This window comes from Onychomys torridus, chromosome 17, assembly GCF_903995425.1.
Source record: "Onychomys torridus chromosome 17, mOncTor1.1, whole genome shotgun sequence".
Lineage (NCBI taxonomy): Eukaryota > Metazoa > Chordata > Mammalia > Rodentia > Cricetidae > Onychomys > Onychomys torridus.
Genome location: NC_050459.1, coordinates 20,659,156 through 20,683,509, shown reverse-complemented (window position 1 = coordinate 20,683,509; position 24,354 = coordinate 20,659,156). Strand labels below are relative to the sequence as shown.

Sequence of the window (24,354 nt, the reverse complement as noted above, 5' to 3'; positions counted from 1 at the left end):
TTAATAGTTTCTATCTTCCCCTATATAGCGTTGGTTCAAATAAACAGTCATCTCTTAGGTGGTGAACACACCAGTAATTTTCACTGTTATGAGTAACTTGTACAAGGTTATTAAAATATGTTAAATTCATTTCTATTATACTCTCCTTTCTTTCTGTACTTGTAAAGGTAGTTTAGAACTCATTTGGACTGTTGTGATTGGCCCTGCTGCTTGTGTTCTATTCTTCAGCAAGCTCTTGGGTCTTAGGTGAACTCTCCTCATCCTCTGAGATCAGATATATCAGAACACAGACATGGGGAGATATTCACATAGCAGAACTAATTAATTTCATGATCACAAATGCCAATAGGACATAACATTGCCTAGAAACGTGTTATTTTCTTGACATTTTTCCCCAGCAAACAAGAGACCCACGTTTATATCTATAGCATCTAATCTTCTCCATCTAGTAAGGGACTTTATCACAGTGTCTCAACTTGTGGGGTGAGACCCCACAGGGCTCACATATCACATACTCTGCATATCAGAGTTTTATATTACAATTCATAACAATAAAAATTACACATAGAAAGAAGCAATGACATAATTTCATGGTTGGGTGTCACTACAGCATGAGAAACTATATTAAAGGGTCATAGCCTCAGGAAGGTTGAGAACTACTGTTCCATCGCACCCAACTTAGAATGCAAGTCTCAAGCCTTGGTATCATTCTATAGTCCTTCCCATGGGTTTTCGGACAGACTTGCTGTAGAATACAGGTTGTCCAGAAACCCGTTTTATAGCCTAGTGTTATTAAAATTCCTTCTCAGGGAGAGATGTAAGCAACATCTACCCTTCTCTTAAAGTCCCAATGACAAATGGAGGCACAATTCCACCAAAGTTCACTCTTAAAAACCTGTGAATTTATTGGGCTTCTTTACAGAGCATAGGTAAGGGATTGCTAAAGGGATGTGGGTGCTTCTCTTCCCACTGCTAAAAAGGCCACACCTGAAAAGCCCTTACCCAGAAGGGATAGATACAGTCTTCATAGCCACATAGATAGATATAGTCCTTGGCCTGTATATACTACCCCTCTCCCAAGTTATGTGCAGTTAAGGTAGAGTTGCCTATAATAGATAGGAAACAGCTGGATACTCAGGTATCAGCAAGCTCAGCTGGATGATCTTTTGCATGAGGTGCAGCTGAGTGCTCCAAGATGGCTGTTGTTAGCTTAGGGGACTCATCACTCACTGCACCCAGGCTGGCCTCCGACTCATGGACAGCCCCTCTGCCTCTCCTTGTCTTACGCCAGTGTGAGCCATCACATCCTGCCTGATGATGATTTGATTGGTTTGTTTGCCTATTTGGTTTTTTTGTTTTTGAGACAGAGTTTCATGTAGGCCAGGCTAGCCTCAAGCTCAATATGTAGCTGAGGATGACCTTGAACTTCTGATTTTTCTGCCTCCACCTTCTGAATGCTGGGGATGTCTTTCTTTTAATATCATTAGCAAAATCTATTAGACCTTCAAAATGGAGCTTTCTCCAGCTCTGCTGCTACCACCCAGAACTAAGCTGTCCTTAGTTTGTACTTAGACTGCTAAAATAGTAGATGGGGTAGTTTGACTTTTCACTGTTCTGTCAAGCCAGGATGACTGTAAAGAAGTAAAACAGAGATTACATTAATTTCCATTTTTAGTCTTCCATGCTTCTTTGGGTTGTTTGTGCAGTCCGCTAGGAAGGAGGGTAAGGCAAGAGAATTTCTTCATCCTAGGAGTTTGAAGCAAACCTGGGCAACATCGTGGCTTAGGTCTTTTTTTTTTTTTTTTTTTTTAATGTGGAGCTGAGGATCGAACCCAGGGCCTTGCTCTTGCTAGGCAAGCGCTCTATCACTGAGCTAAATCCCCAACCCGTGGCTTAGGTCTTAAAAAAAAAAAAAAAAAAAAAAAAAAAGAATAAAACTACTTAGAGCTATCCACCTCTATATTATTTTATAGGATGCAAAATTGAAAATAAGCCACATGTCTTGCAACAAGGAAATTATGAAATACTTATTAGGCAAGTAGTATCCAACCATAAAAATGTTTTTATTAGTTCTGTATATGCAATATGGTAGCACTTTTGTAGACATCAACATAAATATACCTACAGAAACGATTATGAAAGTCCATGGTCTGACTCAAATCCTTGAGATGAGATCCATTTTAAAATTCAGGGGTCTTTCCAAACTCTAGAAACGTGACGTGATACCTATATCCTCTATTTTGTGAATACTCCCAGGGGGGTTTGAGTTAGGACCAGTTGTATTGAGATTCCTGCAATAAAGCATAAGGTTGCTCATTCTTAACTAGAATCAACAAGAATAGTAAATAAGCTCATGTTCTGTCTTCACCTTCCGCACACAGTCTGAGAATCCCTCACCCTGTTGCTATCACATTCCTTTTTTTGACTCTTGGGTACTTGCATTTCTCTTTGCTGTTTACTTTGTGAGACAAGGTCTCAGTGCACTCTGTAGACCAGGCTGGCCTTGAACTCACCTGCCTCTGCCTTCCGAGTGCTGGTGTTAAAGGCATTCCCACCAAGTCCAGCTTCTGGTTTACTTTTATATCGATGAGCACATTCTAACAATGCCATCTTCAGAAGTACATGCTGAAGTTAGGCCTTGACCTTTATTTCTTCCTTGAGTTAGGTTGGCTGTGAGTGGAAGCCATTGTGGCATTGTTCACCAGCTTCCTCTAGATTTCCTGCTGAAATCTCTCATGTGAATTCCTATTCCCTTTTGGCGACTTCTTTGTTGAGCATTGATTTGTTTTTATTTATCTCTAAGGGCTCATAAAAATGTGCTTTGATGCAAGGTGCGTTTTGAGCATGGGTTTTATTTTATTATGCTTGGCCAACACTCAGCAAATCCTTAAAAACTGAATATCTACTAGTTTTAGGAAAGTTTTTCTACTTTACTTTTTCTGTTTATTCTGCAGAACTCCCAGTGAGACTTTAAGCCTCCTGGGTTGATCTTTTAATTACTCAGATTTTTTTTTACTCAGTCAAATTTTCTTTTTACTGCTTTTATGTTTTATCTACTCCTGAGATAACTGTATACCTTTCTTGCTTGCTCACTGAAACTTTCTGTTATATTTTCTATTCTCATGAGTACATCTTTATTTTATTCATTTTCCAACCCTTTTGCTCAGTTTCTTACCAGTAGACATCTCTGTAATATATATATATATATATCTCTTTTTGAAATGGAGAAAAGCAGGGGAGGGGAGGCCCTTGTATGAGAGTCCTTTCTCACTCAGGTGACATTACTTAGGGGACTAGGATCCCTGGCCACTAAAGCTACCCCAGGTTAGTGGCTTCTGTGTCCTTTGTGTTATGAACTCAGAGATGAATTTCACAACCAACAGGTTAAGTCTTAGGAAGGACTTTTATTATAGAAGACAGCTCAAGAGGAAGGAAGCGAGCGAGGATTGCCACTGCTGGTCCCAGTTTCAGAGTTAGAAACTATACTGAGGCATGGGAGGGAGCTGCTCAGGCCAGTTGTCCCACACAAGGTATTCATTAACATGTTCACAACCTGCCAGCTAGACTGGAAATCTGGCACACCTTCAAGGATCAGAGAAGCACCTGGTCGTGCACTGGCTTCCAGGCAGCTGTGCTCATTAGGTTGCTGCGTAAACTAGAAGAATATAGCAAGAAACCAGAACACAAACCAGTTACCTCTGAATGTTTTTGGCGTTTCGGGCCTCTGGTCAGGACAGAGTTGTAATGGCTCAAGGACAAGAAACAGAACTGCTGGATTTTGAGGTCTTGAAGAGCTGCAGAACAGTTTGATTTTCCTGTGTTTAATTACTGCTGGAGAGTGATTTACCAGTGCAGGGGAGGAATTAAATTGAGTTGATGGTATATTCCTGTATAGCCAAGGGTAACTTTGAACTTCTGGTCTCTTCTGAGTGCTGGGATTATACCCATGCACCACCATGCCTAGTTTATGTGGTGTTAAGGATGGAAGTAGGCTGGTGCTCCACCAACTGGTCTACCTCCTACCCTACAGGGCTTTCACTGATAGGTTATCCAGCAGAGAAATTCCCATTTCTCTGCATATATTATTTCATTTGGAACTAAATTCTCCATTAAAAGGGATCTTCCATTCTCATTCCTGTTAAGAGTATCTCACTACCAACAGTTTTAGTGAAGGTAGCAAGGGAGAATCTCACTGTTGGTAGTGTGAATTCTTACTTAATCCCAAATGTTTTGGATGTCATTTAGTTTAGACCATCATGGTCTAAACTAAAGCTTTCTTAGAACAGCAGAAGGATCAACAGTGTATGGATTTTTGTTCAGTGCACACACCACATACCAGATTAGGGACTAAGTTGCTAGGATACATGATAGTTGTAATTTAGGTGTGGGAAATAAGAATAGAAATTGGGAGTGAGGTTGGCAAGTTGACCTAACAACTCTGGCCTTGACAGTGAATTTCTGGTGATAGCAAATCACTCTCTATTAAATATTTTATTTGGTGCTATAAATATGAATGTGATTATAATCTCTTTGTCTCCATTCAGATTTTAGGACAGCAGATTAATGATTTTACCCTTCCTGATGTGAACCTTATTGGGGAGCACTCTGATGCAGCAGAGCTCGGGAGGATGCTCCAGCTCATTCTAGGCTGTGCTGTGAACTGTGAACAGAAGCAAGGTAACTAATGAAAGTAATGTGTACTGTGTACTTCATATATAAAGCACCAGGATAAGTAGCATCTTTCCATGGCTACCTACCTCCTACAGCTTTGCTGGTAATTTGCCTTCAAGTTTAAATGAATTCTAAAAAGTAGTCTAATTTTGATTATGGTCATATTCCTTCCCTTTCTGTAAGACTGTATAATTGAATAATTTTTATATTGTTGTTACTCATTTTTTTTATGCTGGCTGTGGAACCTGGTGCTTTGTTTATACTAAGCATGTATTATACTATTAAAGTACATCCCCAGCCAGAATACATTCTTCTTAATGCATTTTAACTACATTGCATATGGTGACATTTATTGCTATTATTAAAATATTTATTTATTTAGTTTGCAAAATGATAGCTTAGGAACTATTTCTACGCTTCAGAATAAGAGCACAGACTGTAATGCCCAAACACCCTGTGTTCAAATATGGTTGCACTCTTACAGTCTATGGAGAGATACTGTGCAAATCTAATCTTCACTTTATTTTCTTAGTAAATGAACATTTAGTACCTACCTCACAAGATCATTCAGGGGTCTCAGTAACAAAACATGTAAAACAGCACAATATCTTATGCATAGTAATGTTTCATACAGTGTTAATTTCATGGAAATGGGATTTTTTAAGTATATGTTTATATAGTGTTTTGAAACAATAATTCCATTTCACTTATATAAGTTCTAATAGCCACAATTTTATTTTTTTGAGACAGTGTCTCTCTGTGTAGCCATGGCTGGCCTGGAACTTACTATGTAAGCCGTTGGCCTCATACCCACAGAGATCTGTCTGCCTCTGCGTCCTGAGTGCCAGGATTCTAGGGAGTGCCACCATACTTGCTATCGTCATAATTTATTTTATTGAAAAACTTTTTCATACACTATGTTCTGATCATGATTTCCCTCCCCCAACTCCTCTTGTATCTTTCCCATCTCCACAGTCATGCATCTCCTTTCTCTCTCTCTTTAAAGGAAAACAAACAGAAACAACACACACACAAACCACTGAAATCCATAAAAACACAAGATGATTAACCATAATACACAGACAAAGATGAGTGAGAAAAATATTTTGCTTAATCAAAGCAGTAAGAGGCAAAAAGTCTACAACAGTACAATTGAGTTCATTTTGTGTTGGCCATTTAGTGCTGGGCATGGAGCCTATTCCTCAGTGAGACCCATTGGAGAAAAGTAATTTCCCATTGTAAGTTAATTTTTAAAATGTCACTTATTAGGTAGCATTCATGTGGTGAGTCATGCTCATTCTATAAATATATGGGCTGTAAATTAGTAATACCACTAATTAGACTTAGAGAAGTTAGTAAGTTCTTAGTAGGTTAAATTCAGATTGCAGATATTAGAAAAAGTACAGTATTTTTATGTTTATGGCAATTCCTATTTGTGACATTGTTGAAATTACTTGAAGACCAGCTTTGATACATAGGTATTAATGTAATTTTTTTTATTTTTAGGGTTTTTTATTTTATCCCTTTGTAAAATGTGACTTATTTCTATGGGGATCACTTGTTTAAAATACATTCAAATTTACCATACATAAAGTAAATGCATTACTTTTGCTTTGTGTGTGTGTGTGTGTGTGTGTGTGCGCGCGCATTTGCATACAGAGGCGAAGTTCCCTGTTCTGGCTAGGCAGGATAGAGAGTTCCTAAACTCTTCCTGTCTGCTCCCAGTTCTGGGGTTACTGGCATGTATAGCTATCCCCATCTTTTATTTGGGTACCAGAGAGTCTAACTTGGTCCCAATGCTGGCACAGCACCCCTGCTCACTGAACCATCTTCCTGGGTCCAAAGTAGATTTGATTTATGTCACAAATATTTCCTGAACTAACATATGGAAGAGGACCACAGTACCAAACAAAACAGACTCAGGTTCCTTCATAGAACTTGAGCGGAGAAAAAAAAAATTGTAGCACAAGTATTTACAGAGTAATGATAAGTGATCTGAAGGTAAAATGTAATGGAAGAGTCTAGACATGGAGTTAGGAAACTTATTTAAGTAAAGCTCTGAAGGATGGTTGGTTAAGAATAACTCAAAGTAAGAAATACTCAAGTTAACTTTCAGAACCTTAGAGACCCCACACAACTAATTGTGTAGTAAAGAAAGAATTGAGAGAAGTGTTGCTGGAGAGCCGGGGTCAGGAGCTACTCAAAATGATAAGTATTTTGTCATTGCTTTAAATTGAAGCTGAGGGTTGCTATCTGTGTTTTGTTTTTAGTTCAAAGCTCCCCTACCCCGTTCACTCTTTTTTTCTCCACACCTGATAATGCAAAACCAGTTTGTACTTACTTGTTTTTATACTTTTTTCATATTCCAGTAGTGAGTTAGTTTAATGGTCAGCATTGTCAGGGCTTTTCCCTCAGCTCTCTGTAGGACTCCCATTAGGATTGCTTTAAATTGTATTTCTTTAAAAAGGTTTTAATGATGACACATTGATAGCCCCAGTCTAATCTAGGTAGCCATTATTGGTATGGGTTGATGGGTGCACCAGCTGTGACATGTCCAGAAGACAGCACTTCCCAGCGCTCCTTCCGTCCTCCAGTGCTTACACTCTTCCTTGCCCCTGTTCCACAGTGCTCCTGGAGCCCTAGAGGGATGATACAGAGGTCTCATTTTAGGACTGAGCACTCATCAGCCACTCACTCAGTTAGGAGTCTCTGTATTAATCATAGTAATCATTGCCCATTGAAAACAGAAGCTTTTCTGACCAAGAGTGAGAACAGCACTAATCTATATGTATAAGCATAAATATTAGATGACTATATGATAGCATTTCCATATAGCAAAACAAGTAGTAAATTAACCCCATCCAGGAACTGTGACCTCCCTCCGTAGCCATGGGCTTTTGACCAGAATTGCAATACCGACTATGGTTTCCTCCTGTGGAGCAGGCCTAAAATCCAGGTAGAAAGTGCTTGAGTACTCCCATAACGCCCAGGCCGCTGTTGCACTAGTGTCACAGCTTGTCTGGCTGAGTTGATAGCTGGTTAAAACAGCTGGTGCTTATATCCCTTAGTGCTCTGCACAGCACATTCCAGCATTATAGACGTTAGCCAGGAAGAAGGAGGAAGGTTCCAGTTGAACAGGATTTTTAATCTGTCACTTACCCAGATTTGTGGTATTCTCTGGTTTCAGGGATACAGAAGAGAACTAAGAATCATGTGAAGTGAGTTTCTTAATTGTTAATCACTAATTATCACTGTGAATGTATAATGTGGGTAGATAGACTAGGAGGCTCTCAGAAGTGCTTCAGTAATTTACTACCTACCTGTAGGTGAGATATTCTCTGCTTTGTCCTTATCTCCAAAATCCCTTAGTTATGAAGACTGAATGAAACTGTGTTTGCATTTGTGTTGAGGCATTGTTTCCAATTGGAAAAGTGAAAAGTAGTCGTAGCCCGACTGTATTTGCTGACCTCTAATTGGGGCAAATAAAATAGTGGTCAGTTTTAAAAGACAAAGATTAGTAGTAGAAGGCACTCTGATAATAACATCAACCTTGTGTTTTGGGTTTGTTGGGGGGTGGTAGGATTTTTTAACATTTATTTAGGGGGGGCACAAGATATGCCACAGAGTGCATGTGAAGGTCAGTGGACAATTTGTAAAAGTCAGTTCTCTCTTTCCACTCTGGATCGTGGGATCAAAGTCCAGACAGCAGACTTGGTTGGCAAGCACCTTTATTCACTGAGCCATCTCGCCAGCCCGGGATGTCTGCTTTCCATCTGCTACTCTACTAAGCAATAACAGAACAAAAAATACTTCTTGTAGATTATAAGGTTGGGACTTACAAATATTATAGGTTTTGCCAAGTTTCTTACTTGTAATGAATGTAGTAGATGTAGGGGAAACTTTTATTTCTTCAGCCCTTAAGCTTTCTATTCTTTATATTAAATCATACTAAAAATTTGATAGAATTGATGGTAAGCTCCCTTACATTGTCTGCCTCATTCTCCAGCATTGCCTCATGGGTTTCTACCAAATAGTCATACATAACTGAATTTAACTTGGAAGGTTTTAAAGTAGTGCATATGACTTTAGCTGTCATCCCCATTTTATCACTTAGTTCTTTACGGTGTTCGCGGGGAAGGGCCTTGACGTGGCAACACCGCTTCTTAACTAACGCTTCCCCTCTCATACCTACTAATGTCCTGACCTCTTTTTGCTGTTGCTCCCTTCATTTCCAGTAGTTGCCATTAAGCCTCCCTTCCCCATTCCAGTGCACTGCATCTTCTCTTCCATGTTCATTCACAGTCTTGAATTTTGAGGATCTGACTACCGTCCGAGTTGTGCTAGGTCTTGTGTTTGATGTCATAGTATCACAGTGGTGGTGTTAAAATACTTAAAACAAAAGCCAGTTACCTGCTGGGGAGAGGATTATGTCCAGCATTCCGGCAGATGGGTGTAATGACAGTGTTTGTACATTTCAGAAGTCAGAGCCTCTGTACTACAACTTTACGGGGACTTGTCGTGTTAATTTATTTTAGTGCTTAATAAGATAAGTTGGATCCAGAAATAATGGAAACTATTAGCAAGGCTTTGTCAAAGGAAAGAAATACTACTTCTAGAGTGACCGCACTGAGACCCTCCTGGTTTAGCTGGGGTGAAAATGAGAATGATGTGCTTTCTGCTTACATATAAAGATGCAGGCTAGCATTTGAAAGCCTAGGATTATGTAGTAGTTCAATTATGGGTTCAGTGTCTATCTTAAGTTCATTGTAGTTATTTCTTTCTATAGTAAACAAAATGAAGGTAAGAATTGATATAACGCAGTGCTTTGGTGTCACATAAGAATAAAACCAAAGTATTTTTACCATGTAATGCAGAATAATAAAAAAAGATAACCTTCAGCGTGTATGGGGAAAAAGTGATGTGGTTCTTTTCTGCCCTGACTTTGGGTCTCACTGTCCCACTGGTTTATTCCAATGTGTACTCACGCCGAAGCTGCATCCCTGACCTTTACCTACAGCATCAGCTTTATAGGACATGGTGAAAGGAGCCGATTGTGGTAGTATGTCCCAATAATCCAAGTACTTCGCAAGAGAAAGGCAGGAAGATCACAAGTTCAAGGCTGAACTAGGATCCAAAGTGAGTGGAGGAGAGCTAACAAGACCCAGTCTCAACCAAATAAACAAATGTGAAGCAAGAATGAAATAACTTTGGGGAAACGTTACTATTTTGGTGTTCAGTCTATGTTTACCTGTGGTACATTTTGGGGGCAGAGTAGCCACGAATATGGATTCTGACAAAGAATGAAACACAGAAACTGCTTGTAAGGGCTTATAGAGCACTAGCCTTCAGCCTCTTGAGCATCTTTTAACTTGAACAGTGACATTCCAGGTTATTCTCGTTTGCAGAGTACATTCAAGCCATTATGATGATGGAGGAGTCTGTTCAGCATGTCGTCATGACAGCCATTCAAGAGGTATGTTGATTAGAGTTGGTGACCAATTAAAGAAGAAAACAGGAGTTCAGACAAGATAAATAGCCACTTTAAAAAAGAATTCTATTTTTGCCAGGTGGTGGTGGTGCACCCCTTTAATCCCAGCACTTGGGGGCAGAGGCAGGCAGATCTCTGTGGGTTCAAGGCCAGCCCGGTCAACAGAGTGAGTTCCAGGACAGTCAGGGCTGTTGCACAGAGAGACCCTGTCTCAGGAAAAAAAAAAAAATCTATTTTTATTGTGTGTACCCTGTATCTTAATTAAGTTTTTTTTTTTTAAAGATTTATTTATTATGTATACAGAAGAGGGCGCCAGATCTCATTACAGATGGTTGTGAGCCACCATGTGGTTGCTGAGAACTGAACTCAGGACCTCTGGAAGAGCAGCTGGTGCTCTTAACCTCTGAGCTATCTCTCCAGCCCTTAATTAAGTTTTTAAGTACATTGTGTCTGTTGTGTGCATATTGATTTTATTCATTTCGCAAACACTTAGTTCAAACCCAATGTAGGGGTGGGGGTGCAGAAGCATCTGAAGGGAACGGCTTTAATGGACAGGAACATTAAACAAGACCACTCAGAGGAGTGAGACTGACCTTGGAAGGATGAGGTGAGGTGAGAGGAGAGAAGAGAATGGGGGGCGGGGGTAAAATGGTGTAGAGTCCAACAAGCAAAAGGAAAGCAAGACCTGCTGGTCATGGTGGTGAGTGTCTGGAGTTGTAGTGCTCGGGAGCTAGAAATAAAAGGGTCAGGAACTGAAGGTCAACCTAAGTGAGACCCTGCAGAGAGGGAAGGAAGTCCAGGGAGAGAAAAGGGCCTGCATGATGTTTTGTAGCAGCAGCAGTGTGCTGCATTTCCGGAATCCAGCTACATGATCATAAAGGTTACCAATATTTAAGAGTGTACCATGTTGCTCATCTGTTTATTTAGTAGGTTAGGTGTGTTCAGTGCACTTTTGACTTATGAAACTAGGGGGTTGGGTGTATGACCCCACTGTGAGTTGAAAGAGTATCAGATACGGAATTCTGGACTAGCTTTCCTGGTAAGTATAAAGTAGTACTTCATTATTTACTGTGTTTGTTTGTTTGTTGTTTCGTATTTCCATAGGGACTACTGAGCATCCTTTTATGCCTTTGTTGGCCATTTCTGTTACATATTTTAGAAAAGCATCACTTGAAGTTTAGTGATTTAGGGGGACTAGGGAGGATGGTGGCAGATGGTACTAGAGGTCAGACTCACGCCCCCAAGTATGCTATACCAGTGAGCTGTAGCTCAGCCCCAAGAATATCTGTAAGGAGTCTTTTTATTCATTAGATGTTAGTAGAAAGAACACACAAGAAAAGGAGATCAAGGTTAATGGTTTTGGGTGTTTTTTTTGTTTGTGTGGTTTTTGTGAGACAGGGTTTCTCCGTGTAGCACTATCTGTCCTGGAACTCACTCTGTAGTCCGGGCTGGCCTTGAACTCAGAGATCCACCTACCACTCTGCCTCTCAAGTGCTGGTATTAAAGGTGTGCGCCACCACTGCCTGGCTGGGGTTTTTGTAAGCAAGAACATGTAATAAATTGAACAGGGTTTGGGGGAGCTTGTACAAGACTGAATGAGGAGCATTCAGCAAGAGTGGCTTTGGGTGGGAAGGATTTCCTGTGTGTTAGCAGTGAAGAAGAAGGGGAAGCCATGCTAATGATTTTGTAGATTGGGCCATAGAAAAATTCTTACCTGGGAGTGGGATTTTATGGAATTAGGAAGTTAATCACGAAGAGAAATAGAAAAGAATTTAAAGGAGGCTGGAGAGCTTAGTGGTTAAGAGCACTGGCTGCTCTTCCACAGGACCTGGGTTTGATTCCCAGGACTCCTATGGTGGCTTAAAACTGTCTGTAACTCTAGTCCCATAGGGATCCAACAACTTTCTTCTGGCCTCCATCAGTCCAGGAATGCATGTGATGTACAGACACACACTCATATACATCAAGTAATAAGTAGTAAGGAAAAAAAGAATCTAAAGAGGATAAACAGCTTCCTGTCTGGGAAGCATTTATTTACTTTCAAGCAAATTTGAAGTTGGATGGAGATTAGGAACATTTACAGTAATGCCACTTTTGTTGGTTTGGGTTTGGTTGTTTTCTGTTGTTTTGGTTTTTTTCAGTTTTGTTTGTTTTCCCTCTCTCAGCACTTTAGTCAGGGTATATAGGCAGAAGATAGGTAGTTGGATTGATCTTTGGTTGGACTGATCTTGAATTCATATTTTGCTAGTTAAAAATGATGAGGTCAGAAGAACATTGATGAAAGTCACTGAGAAGGAATAAGTTATGAGATCTAGGTTAAATACAGAAGGTGATGGGTTAAACAGATGGTAGGACTGGAGATCACTCACTCGGTGGATTGCTTGTCTCACATACACAAAACCCTGGGTTCTGCCCCTAGCACATAAACCAGGCTGGGTAGCGTAGACATGTCTGAAGTCAGGAAGTGGAGACAGGAGGATTAGATGGTAACATGACTAGAACTTGAGGATGTCATGTTAAGCAAAATAAGCTAAAGACAAATATCACATATTCTCTCTCCTATGTGGAAACTGAAAAGAAGCCAGGCATAAAAACGGCACACACCCATAATCCCTGCATTTAGGAGATCGGGCAGGAGTCCAAGGTCACCCTTGGCTGCATAGTGAGTTTCGAGCCAGCTTGGGCTGCGGAACCCTCTCTTACCCAAAGCCAAGCCACCTGGGAGTAGGAGCGGTGCAGCAGTCTGAGCAGGGTGTCAGGGAAGGCAGGGAGGAGAGCAAGGGGGAAGAAAGGTAGAACTGTCTGTGCACAGTTTATGTATGCATGTGTGGAAAGAGAACTGAAGCCCGTGGGTACAACTAATGTGTCAGTAATTTTAATGTGTTCTCTCAAACAATTATTTCAGGAAATGGGTATGTTAGTTAGCTTGATTTAACCATTCCATGGTGTGTATTCCAAAACATGCTAACACCATACATGATATAATCTTTTATTTTTTTAAATAAAATTCCTTTTAAAAGAAGCTAAAGTCATCCTCAGTTATATAGGGAATTCAAGGCCAGTCTGGTTCATAAGAAACCATGTCTTAACAAAGGGGGCAGGCAAACACATACTCAGAAACAAGAGCTATGGAGTCCTGCTGTAAGGAGGGAGAATCCCCGCAGATGTCAGCAGAAGAACGAGAATTCAACTGTAAACTACAAAGTCTAAGAATGTAAGCGAGGAGACTGGCAAGAGTAAAGCAGGGTAGCACCAGGAGCTCGGGGAGCCGAGGAGCAGGTCCGCACCCATCAGCTGAAGTCCCTGCAGTGAGAGAAGGGTGCATTTAGAATGGCATGTTAGCTTTGCCTGGAGCAGGAGCTGCTGTGTTGGGATAAGATGAAGATAGGAGAAGAAGAAGAAGAAAAAAAAAACTAGACGGCCCTTCTCCCCACCCTTGGATTAGATATCTTCTCTCTGGATACTCTGTTACAGATTTTTTTTCATGTTACTGTATTTGCCTTTTTTTTTTTTTTAACTTGAACTCTGCTTGGGCCGTGGCTAGTACAGACAGCCAATTTCCACATACCTCAAATTTTTTCAAAGTGATTTTTTTCTTGGTGATAGAATAACATTATTTTATTTGGATTTTTTTTTTTTACATGGGTACTAGTTTTTTTTTTCAATTCAAAAAATCTTTTGTAAATTTTAGTATTTTCAAAAGAGTAGAGTAAAAGCTGAAATCAAAAGATCTCTGATTGTAACATCTGCATAGTTCTAATGGTGGTCATCCCCCTCCTCCTCCAGGACCTGGAGCATCTGAGGCTGCTCCTGGCGGTGCTCATGATGAGAATTCTGTGCTCTTTGAGTCTAAGATGCAGGGGGAGGGACATATGCACTGTCATTAATTTGGGGAAACACTGATGCTCGTATTTATTCCTTTGTTACACACAAAGTAATGAGTTTCACTGTGGCATTTTCATAAAAGGACATTTCCAGTTTTCTTGAGCTGCTGTTGCTAGAATTCTGTGCCTGTGGCCCCAGGCCTTGCATAGGCTCAGCAAGCACCGTGCCTCTTCTTGGTCTTATCTTTGGTGACTTCATTCATGAATACAGTTTGGTCCTTTTGATGACCCCCTCCCGTTATACTCTCTCATGCTCCTCCCACTGAACCCCTTCCCAACAAATCCCTTTCCTGTTTGCATAACTTTTGGGGGTTTGTTGCCGCCCTGTTTTGTGATCCACTGGGATGATTAGCATTGCTTGCGGGAGTGTGGGTGGAGCACGGCCAGCTACCAGTGGGCACAACACTGAGGAGCGTGACTCCCGCTCCATGTATGATTTAGAATGGAAGAAGCACTTGCTGTTGCTCCTAACAGTGGTAAGAATGAGTTATGCCTGATTCTACAGCGGGGCTCTCAGAGAAAATGAGCACCAGATTTCACATGTTTAATTTTAACTAAAGTGTAGACATTACTTGGAGTGAAAAACAGTCAGAAGAATTAATTACAGAAAACAGTAGCTTGCTTTTGTGTTTTAATTTGTTGTTATTTGAGTAGTTTCTGGGTACTCATTTTGTTGTTTACCTAGAATGTCTTTTTGTCTCATAATTATTTAAATCTTCATTTCAGCTAATGAGTAAAGAATCCCCTGTCTCTGCTGGGAATGATGCCTATGTCGATCTGGATCGCCAGGTATAGAATTGTCTTTATTCATGAACCAGTTGAGGCAGATGAATTTCAGGTGTTAGTGAGAAGAATGCAGTTGAAATTGCTTATAGAATACACTGATTAAAAAATTCATATTTTGCCTGAATTTAAGAACTTAAGCTGTTTTGCTAATTGATAGTACACATTATAATTAAGCTTAGACTTTGTAGTAAAGGTAGTACTGTGTGGGCCAGAGAGGTGGTTCAACAAATAAGGGCACTTGCTGGCAAGTGTGATGACCCAGTTCAATCCCCAGGACCTACTTGGTAAAAGGAGAGAACACAATATGTCAGATTGTCTTGACTTCAGTATGCACACCCTGGTGAACATGTATGTGTACACATGCACACACAGAGAAATGAATTAATGTAGCACAGAAAAAAAATATGGTAGTATTGCATAGCCCACTTTAAAACAGTTTCCTTTAATTTGCAATAATCCCTGTTTTCTAGTCATTATTTTCTTTTCACTCCATAATTTTCTATATAGAACAGGCTGGCCTCAAACTCAAAAGGATCAACCTGCCTCTGACTCCTAAGTGTTAGGATTAAAGGAGTGCGCTGCCACACTTGGCTGGGAACAACAGCTATATTTGAAAAAGAACTTTGCAATGTATTTTTAAGCATGAAATGCTGTTATAGTCAGTTTTGAGTTTACAGTTTTCTGCATGAGCAGAACTTTATATCTTTTGCTTTTTCTTGTTTTTGGCTCAGAGTTTCTAAATGTTATATTTGGATATGGTATAATTTTAATCCAAGTTATAATTTCCCTTTCTCTTTGTGGTATTGTTTCTTTGCTGTTGTGGGTACATTTTTGGTTTGGTAGCTTTATTAGACAAAGGTTTATATATATGAAATAAAGAGACAAAAATTTCAATCAGTGTTTTCATAATTTGCTAACTTAAGGGACTAGACATGGAAACATTTGATGTTAAAAATCAGAATAATTCAGATGTGGTGGCACACTTTTCAATCCCTGCACTCATGAGTCAGAGCCAAGCAGATCTGAGTTTGAGGCCATTCTTTCTGGCACATGTAGGGAATTTCAGGCCAGCCAGAGCTACATAGTGAGCCCCTCAGCAAAATGCCCAAAAACAAAAGGAAAACAAAAATGTCTTATTTTCAGTCTTTACCAAGAAGATTCTTGATTTTCCCTACACTACCTCCCAAAAAATAAAGATGTTTTAATTTTGTGTTGCACCTATGTAGTGTCTTCATTTTATATTGAAACTTCCTTGTGCTTTTTTGTTTGTTTGCTTATTTGTTTCTAACTAGTTAAAGAAAACTACAGAGGAACTAAACGAAGCTTTGTCAGCAAAGGAAGAAATTGCTCAAAGATGCCATGAATTGGATATGCAGGTAAGAGGTTCTATGTGTATACTACCACAAACACCATCAGATGTACTGGGGATTGTCACATCATACAGTTTCACTATAATATAACCTAATAAGACAAAATAGAAAAACAAGCAAATAACGTTCTGATTTAGAAGAGTATGCTACATAAAAATGTTACCTTTTTTGTAATTTAATTAAACTCATTATAAATGAATATTAAAATTCCAGAAGAAAAAAGAGAGGTGATGTCAGTGCTTGACGCTTCGTGTTGTGCCAGCAGACTCGCTTTTGGCCTTTCAGTGGGGTGGGAGTCTTTTTCTTCCTATGTGTTGCAGGGCACTGGGGTACTTTACCTGTGCCTTCAGAAGCTAGAGGACCATTCTGAGTGCCCTGCTGCTCTGCTCTCTCACTGCCCACCATATTCACTTGAGACAGGGCCTCTCAACAAACTTGAAGCCCACAGTTTTAGCTAGGCTGGCTGGCCAGCAAGCTCCAGGATCTGCCTATCATAGCCCCTCAACACTGGAGCTGTAAGCATGCATGACAACATCTGGCCTTTTCTGTGGGTTCTGGAGACCGATGTCTTCCAAAGTATTTGAAGTGTTTTGTATTCTCTGAGTAACAGCCCCAGCTGCCCTAGAACTCACTCTGCAGACCAGGCTGGCCTTATAGTTTATATTCTTATCACAAGTACCTGGGAGTTCATTTTCATCTTTGCCAACAGGTGGTTCAGTCTTTTTAAATTCTGCCCATTGTCCTGAGAGTTGAATTGATAATTTTGTGCCTTCAATTTGTTTTCACTTGGCGACTGTTGATTATTTTCTTTCTGTGTGCTTATTTACCATCTGCACATCATTGGTGAAGTCTCTTTCCAAATACAAAGTAAAGCCAGGTATGGTGGCCTAGAACTGTAACCCCAGCTACTTTGGAGGCTGATGCAGAATGGTCACTTGAGCCTAGGAATTTGAAGTACCTGAACAATGTAGCAAGATCCTATCTCAAAATAAATAGAAATTAATTTTTAACATTCTTACTCTTACATATTGCTTTGTATAACATGCAAAATAATGTTGATGTTTCAATAGAGATTGATTGTCCAAGTGAGGTCAGCAGACAGATCCACAGTAGACAGAGGCCAGCCTAGTCTACATAGTGAGTTCTAGGTCAGTCAGGCCTACATAGTAAGAACCTATCTCAAAAATTATTGGGGGATTTATTATTAAGACAACTCCATAGCTAAAAGGGGAGTTTATTTTGGGGTAACTCACAGCAGGTAAAGGGATAGGTTACAGGATCCGGGAGAGGTGAAGTGCAGTCCAGCAGTGTTCTCTGGAGAACTCTGCTCGGTCTGCCATCCAGCGTCCAGATCACCAGGATCCAAGAGAGGTGACACGTCCAGATCTCGGGTCTTAAGGGTTCCATTTTCCACCCCACCTCAGGGGCAGGCCATAGGTAGGCATGACAGTTACCGGAAGCCTCACTGGGGGTAGTACTTCCAGGTCAAAGCTGGAGCAGCTATGCACTGCAAAACATGATCAGACAGGTGCTTTAATTCATAAAGCTGATTCGCTAGAATTTGCGTTGAATAACCATTGTCCTTGTAATTCCAACAGGTTGCGGCGCTGCAGGAGGAGAAAAGTAGTTTGCTGGCCGAAAACCAGCTACTAATGGAGCGGCTCAGTCAGTCTGACTCCATAGAAGACCCCAACAGTCCAGCAGGAAGAAGACACCTGCAGCTTCAGGCCCAGTTAGAGCAGCTGCAGGAGGAGACCTTCAGGCAAGAGGCCTCGTGTTACAACCGGTTTTAAAGCCTAACCGCTCTTTGAAAGCCAGTGGAGCCAGGATGGCTCCCTGGAAAGATGCTTGTTTCCAGGCCTTGCTGCCTGAGTACACACTGCAGGGTCCACATGGTGAAGAAGGGGACCAGCTCCGACAGAAGCTTACCCCATCTCTCTCTCTCTCTGTCTCTGTCTCTCTCCGTCTCTCTGTCTTTCTCTGTCTCTGTCTCTGTCTTTCTCTGTCTCTGTCTCTCTGTCTCTCTCATTCACTAACACACACACACACACACACACAGACACACACACTATAGTTAAGAATGGCTAAGAATAGAGTTTCAGGACTTGTGGGTAACTGCAGACCCAGGTGACTGTCTAATGAAACAGCTTCCAGAGTCTTGGCACACATCATGAAATGCCTTCACATCTAGGAAAATTGCGTCAAAGCCGTGTACTCTGAAAGCATGCAGACGCTTGGGCTGCAGGGTATCGGTGAGTGAAGGGAGGAAACCAAGCACAGGCTCTGCGTCCCAGAGCTGCCCTGAGTGCCTGCCCAGGAGCTCTGGGGAACGCAGAGGAGGGCAGAACATTGAGAGAAAGGCAGGAAGAGTGAGAGATGAGTCCTGAAGGTGAGTTGAAATAATGGAAAAATGTGAAATGCAGGGGCTGGAGAGGCGGCTTAGCACTCCAGAGCACTTTGAGTTGTTACAGAGGACCTGTGTTTGATCCCCACACCCACGTGTCACTTCAAACCATCTGTAACTTCAGACCTGGGGTCCGATGCCGCCTTCTTGCCTCCACAGGCACCAGCCACACAGTGGTATACAGACATGCATGCAGGCAAAGCATCCATACACATAAAATCATTTTTTAATTTCAAATAAAAAAAAAAGAAAATATGAAATTGACCCCCAAATCTAAAGTCATTTTTAGTAAAAACAAATTACTGTAGCAGATGAAATTGGACTTAGGTTTCAACATTTTGTCACATATCAACAAGGGGTCCAAGGGTAGTAAAAAACTTAAATGTTAAATTTTAAACCATTAATAATACTGTCAGAAAATGTAGGATTAAAAGTAAGAAATGTTAGGAAAGGAGCAAAGCTCCACAGAGAAACCCTATCTCGAAAAACCAAAAAAAAAAAAAGAAATGTTAAAGTGTTCACTAAAAGTGAAAACTATGATGTATAAGATTCAGTTGAACTATATAAAATTTACAAATTAAAAGTAAGTAGTCAGCTTCATGAAATACTTTAGACAGGAGACAGGAAGGACCTTGTAAATCAAAGGAAGGTTGTATACGATCTAAACAAACCTGTTTAATTAGATAGGGAAATAATATTAACCCATGTTTGGGGGAAATAGTGTGAACAGAAATAAGACTGGATGATAGGCACCAAAAATGTGACGTTAGTTTATATGCACTTAAGTATGGCCTTTCTTTTCTTGATATATACTCTCAGTTAAAGTTTGGGATACTTTACTCTTGTCTCCTGCTGTGAGTACGTTATGCAGTCGATTAAACCTGTCACTGTGTCGGATGTGACGTGGGTGGTTTGTGGCTACAGAGGGGAGAGATGAGTCAAGAGCACGCATTCACATGCCTTATCCTTTGTTTTCTTTATTCTTCTAAGTAGAGTTAGGAGACACTGAACAGTGCCTTTTATCTGTTTTGTTTTGGTTGCAGACTAGAAGCAGCGAAAGATGATTATCGAATACGCTGTGAGGAGTTAGAAAAGGAAATCTCGGAGCTTCGGCAGCAGAATGATGAACTAACCACCTTGGCAGATGAAGCTCAGTCTCTAAAGGATGAAATAGACGTTCTCAGGTAAACGGTTTCCCCTCACGGGACTGTCAAACTCACTGCCACCCAGAACAGCTCCATCGCAGATGGTACAAGCCCTGGCATCTCTGATGTTTAAAGTTTCAGTGAATAACGAAGTGGCTTTGTGAGAACTTGAATTAATATGGCACATAAGTGTCAGATAAATGTTAACTACCGGTGGCCGTCACTTCACACATATCGAGCACTGGCTTTTCCTTCCTGCTGCTCTTGTCAGCCCTCCAGGCCTTAGTCTTTGTCTTAAACACTGGCTTCATTTCTTGGCTGGCCGTTTTCTTTCTTCCTGTCACATAGTCTCTGTGTAGGTACCTCACTGTTCACTATTCTATTTCGTTCACAATCTCATTCTCTTTGGGATCCTTGTTTTATTTTTAGAATACTAAAATGTACAGAGAATATGACATAGTTCTAGCCGGGCGGTGGTGGCGCACACCTTTAATCCCAGCACTTGGGAGGCAGAGGAAGGTGGATCTCTGTGAGTTCGAGGCCAGCCTGGGCTACCGAGCGAGTTCCAGGAAAGGTTCCAAAACTACACAGAGAAACCCTGTCTCAAAAAGCCAAAAAAGGGAGGGAGGGAGGGAGGGAGGGGGAGAGAGAGAGAGAGAGAGAGAGAGAGAGAGAGAGAGAGAGAGAGAGAGAGAGGGAGAGAGAGACCTATAATTCAGTCCTATTACATATGAGGGATCTTTCTCTCTTACCTCTGGCCTGCTGTTCACTAGTACATAGCCCTGTTTCCCATTTCTCTCCTAGCTGTTAAATGTTTGTATAACTCTTCTCATCTGCCTGCTACCCATTACTAGATGACTTTGCATCCTACCACCAAGAGGGAAGCCACTGTGCACTGCTAACTCTCCATGGCTCCTTGCATTCACACCCATCTTTCTTCTGTCCGTCCTGTACTAAGACCTTCATTGCTGACATTCTTAAGCATTCTTGCCTACAGAGGGATTGTGTTATATTGAGTATTCATTTTGAGTATTCATTTCTCTTGAATCTTACACACACACACACACACACACACACACACACACACACGGGTATCTTTAATATTTTTTTTAAGATTACATGTGTTAAATTTATACTCTCCTCAACCCCCTAAATTTTGCCACTCTCTTACCTCCATTTCTGTACTGAAATCTTAACTGGGATTCACTAATAACATAGTAGTTGTCAAAGCATTTGAACATGTCACAGTTTATTTTACTTTTCTGCTAAGTGTGATTTTGCTGGTTACCCTTTCCTTACGTTTTAGACATTCTTAATGACATATTTTTCTGTAATTTAGGTTATGATTTTTTTCTTAATCTTACAAAACCTAGATTCACTCTAGGTTTTATGATTTAATACATGTTAAGTCCTGCTATTGTTGCCTATTATTATTTACAGCTGTGGGTTGTTTCTGACTAATTTCCCATCTCATTTTAGACACTCTTCTGATAAAGTATCTAAACTAGAAGGACAAGTTGAATCTTATAAAAAGAAGCTGGAAGACCTTGGGGATTTGAGGCGGCAGGTTAAACTCTTAGAAGAAAAGAATACTATGTACATGCAGAACACTGTCAGTCTGGAGGAAGAATTAAGAAAGGCTAATGCAGCCCGAGGTCAGCTTGAGACATACAAGAGACAGGTAAGAGAACACACGCAGAATACTTCTTGAGGATGCCTTGCAAGGGCCACACCATAACACATAGCTTTCTAAAACTGCTGGTCACTTCTAGGCTTTTTGGCTAAAATCAAGTGAATACTCTAACAAGTTTTGTTTTTGTTATTTGTCTTAGTCACTGTGAAGAGACAACATTACTAAGGCAATTCCTATAAAAGAAAGCGTTTAATTGGGTGCTTGCTTGCAGTTTCAGAGGTTTAGTCCATTATCATTATGGCGGGGAGCATGTTGGCATAGAGGTAGACATGGGGCTGGAGAAGTAGCTGAGATTCTGCATCTTAATCTGCAGGCAGCAGGAAGAGAGAGTGAGCCACTGGGCTTTGCTTGAGCTTCTGAAACTCCAGAACCCACCCCTAGAGACATACTTTTTTCTACAAGTCCACACCTACTCCAACAAGGCCACCTCTAAATCCTTCTAATGCTTTCCAAAGTTCACTCCTTGGTGCGTAAGCATTCAAATGCAGGAAGGAGCCTGTGGAGACCATTCTCATTAACCACCACGTGATTCTTAACTGCTGTTATATTTATTTTCTTTTTATTACATTTTATTTGTTTGGTTGCAGAGGGCATAGGTATGCCTCAACATGCATATGGAAGTCCTAAGACCACCTGCAGGAAGGAATCTGTTCTCTCCTTTCACCACGTGTGTTCTGGGATGAGCTCAGATCCTCAGGCTCTTCAGCAAGGACCTTAGTCCCCTACATCATGAGTGGCTTCCAAGTTTCTTTGGTGGATATATTCTCTTCTCAGTACTCTATAAGTTTCAATTATATGGCAGACTTAAGGAACTTTCTGAAATATTGAACTTGAATGTGGATTAAATGTACTCAAAATAAGTATAACTAAAAAATTGTACTTGTTCTTAAAATATAAGCAATATGAAATGAGCAGTAATATATTTAGAGGAGAAAGTAGAAAGAAATGGAGAATATTATTAAAAGGAAAAGTCACTGAACATTTTTAGAACTAATAAAGCATATCTAATTTAGAATTAAGAGAAAATTTATGTCCAGAAATATTATAGTAAACTGCATAGAACACCAGTTCTCTGTGCCTATTCATGATCAAATTCTTAATACTCTTTTTTATGGACATTTTTCTTTCTGCAAGTTCTCTGTGTGTGCTCTGGTCATGGTCTCACATTCATAAAATGTGTTCTTCCCCTGACCTTGTGTGTGCTGGACAAACAGTCTCCTGCTGAGCTATATCCCTCGCCTTCAGTATTTTTGAGAGAGAGTCTTACTGTGAACCTTAACTAGACTTGCCATGTATCTCCTAACCCTTGACCCCTGTTAAACTCAAAGCTCTGGGTTCCTGTTTTTGGCAGTTGGCACCTCTCATTAGCCGCAGTTTCTGCATGCACTTCCCACCGGGGTTCTAGCCTCTTATGAGATTAGCTAGGTAATCTTTACTCTCACTGGTATCTCTTCCTATCTTTCCTTTCTGCTTCCCTCCTTCTCGATATTTTTACTAGAAATGAAAACCCTATAGATTCTCCAGTACTTGATGTCATCGTTCTAGATGACTCGTTTAGGAAGCCTATCTTACTACACAAATTTAATTCCTAGTTCTCTCCCTTCAGTCAGACTGATGGATTGTATAATGTTTAGTTAAGTATGGTGGGGATAGAGTTTTCATAAACCTGTAAAAGAAAATGATGGTTTTTTAAAATTTTGTTTAGTTGGGAGGGGCATGCTGGGGATTGAATTCAGGGTTTTGTACATGATAATAAGCATGAGCTCTACCATTGAGCTATATTCCACCACTTTGTTGATCGTTTCTAATGTTTCAAATTATAAAAATTAAGATTTTTATGTCATTTATATATTTTGTATCAGGTTGTAGAGCTGCAAAATAGATTATCTGATGAATCAAAGAAAGCAGATAAATTAGATTTTGAATATAAGCGACTAAAAGAAAAAGTTGATGGTCTTCAGAAAGAAAAAGATGTGAGTATGTAATGAGCATTTTGTTTTTCAGCAGTGCTAACATTAAGACTGCAATTTCATATGTTTTTGACTGCACTGACTCCTTCTTTTAAATGTTCTACTTTTAAGTCACAATGTCCCCTCTCTTTCTCAGAAAGAAGTAAAGGATAGAGGACTAGTTGTACTTCAGGTCTCAGTTGTACTGTGCATGTGTTTGTTATCATTAGTCTCTGCTTCTTACTCTTCACTTCCTCTCTGGGTGGCCCTCCTATCTTCTGTGACTAGTATGCAAAACACTGTTGCACCGTCGTTTAGTGTAGTTTTGCTTTTCGCGGTTTATGAGTATTTAGTCTTCATCCTGAATCTTGTTCATGAAAAGAATGTTAAGAAAACAGTTAAGGAAGGACTAAATAGCCCCGTGTCTCATGCTCACACGTGAATAGCATATTGCCATGTAATAAGGCACTTGGTATTGTAAAAATAGAAAATAGAAAAGACAGTCATTTTCATGTGTCTATTCCATCATCTCTCCATGAAAAATCCAAACTAAAAATAAGCCCATGTTCATTGTTTATCTTCTTCTGGAAAGGCCTAGACTACTGCTTAGGAAGTCTGTAGAGCTGACCTTTGTTTTTATGTTCCTTTAGAGGTTAAGAACAGAAAGAGATTCTCTGAAGGAAACCATTGAAGAGCTCCGTTGTGTCCAGGCTCAGGAGGGGCAGCTCACCACTCAAGGTAAAAGTCCCTGTAACCCAGGAGTCTAGCTCGGACATCAGCAGAGGTGTTGGCTTCACTTGAGATGAGTACACCAACAGATGAAAGTGAAAAATGAGTCAAATGAAAGACAGAATGAAATATTTTAACAGGCTGTGGTTGGAGGTTGGGTTTACTTAGCAACTTAAAAGCAATTTTGAGTTTCATAAGTCAAAATCATCTGCTAACCTAGACACTTTTATTATGA

General features: G+C 40.4%; 1 protein-coding gene across 3 annotated transcripts in view; it reads left to right on the top strand.

Moving 5' to 3' along the window:
• The window catches only part of Hook3 (hook microtubule tethering protein 3), a 90,099-nt gene that overhangs the window by 29,236 nt on the left and 36,509 nt on the right, over positions 1–24,354 (top strand). For all 3 annotated transcript variants that reach the window (XM_036209470.1, XM_036209469.1, XM_036209471.1), the window contains exons 5-13: positions 4,545–4,677; positions 10,077–10,144; positions 14,770–14,832; positions 16,122–16,205; positions 17,798–17,961; positions 19,647–19,787; positions 21,228–21,429; positions 23,304–23,414; positions 24,041–24,128. In XM_036209470.1, the coding sequence (XP_036065363.1) occupies positions 4,545–4,677; positions 10,077–10,144; positions 14,770–14,832; positions 16,122–16,205; positions 17,798–17,961; positions 19,647–19,787; positions 21,228–21,429; positions 23,304–23,414; positions 24,041–24,128 (1,054 nt within the window). The remainder of the gene's footprint in view (positions 1–4,544; positions 4,678–10,076; positions 10,145–14,769; positions 14,833–16,121; positions 16,206–17,797; positions 17,962–19,646; positions 19,788–21,227; positions 21,430–23,303; positions 23,415–24,040; positions 24,129–24,354) is intronic.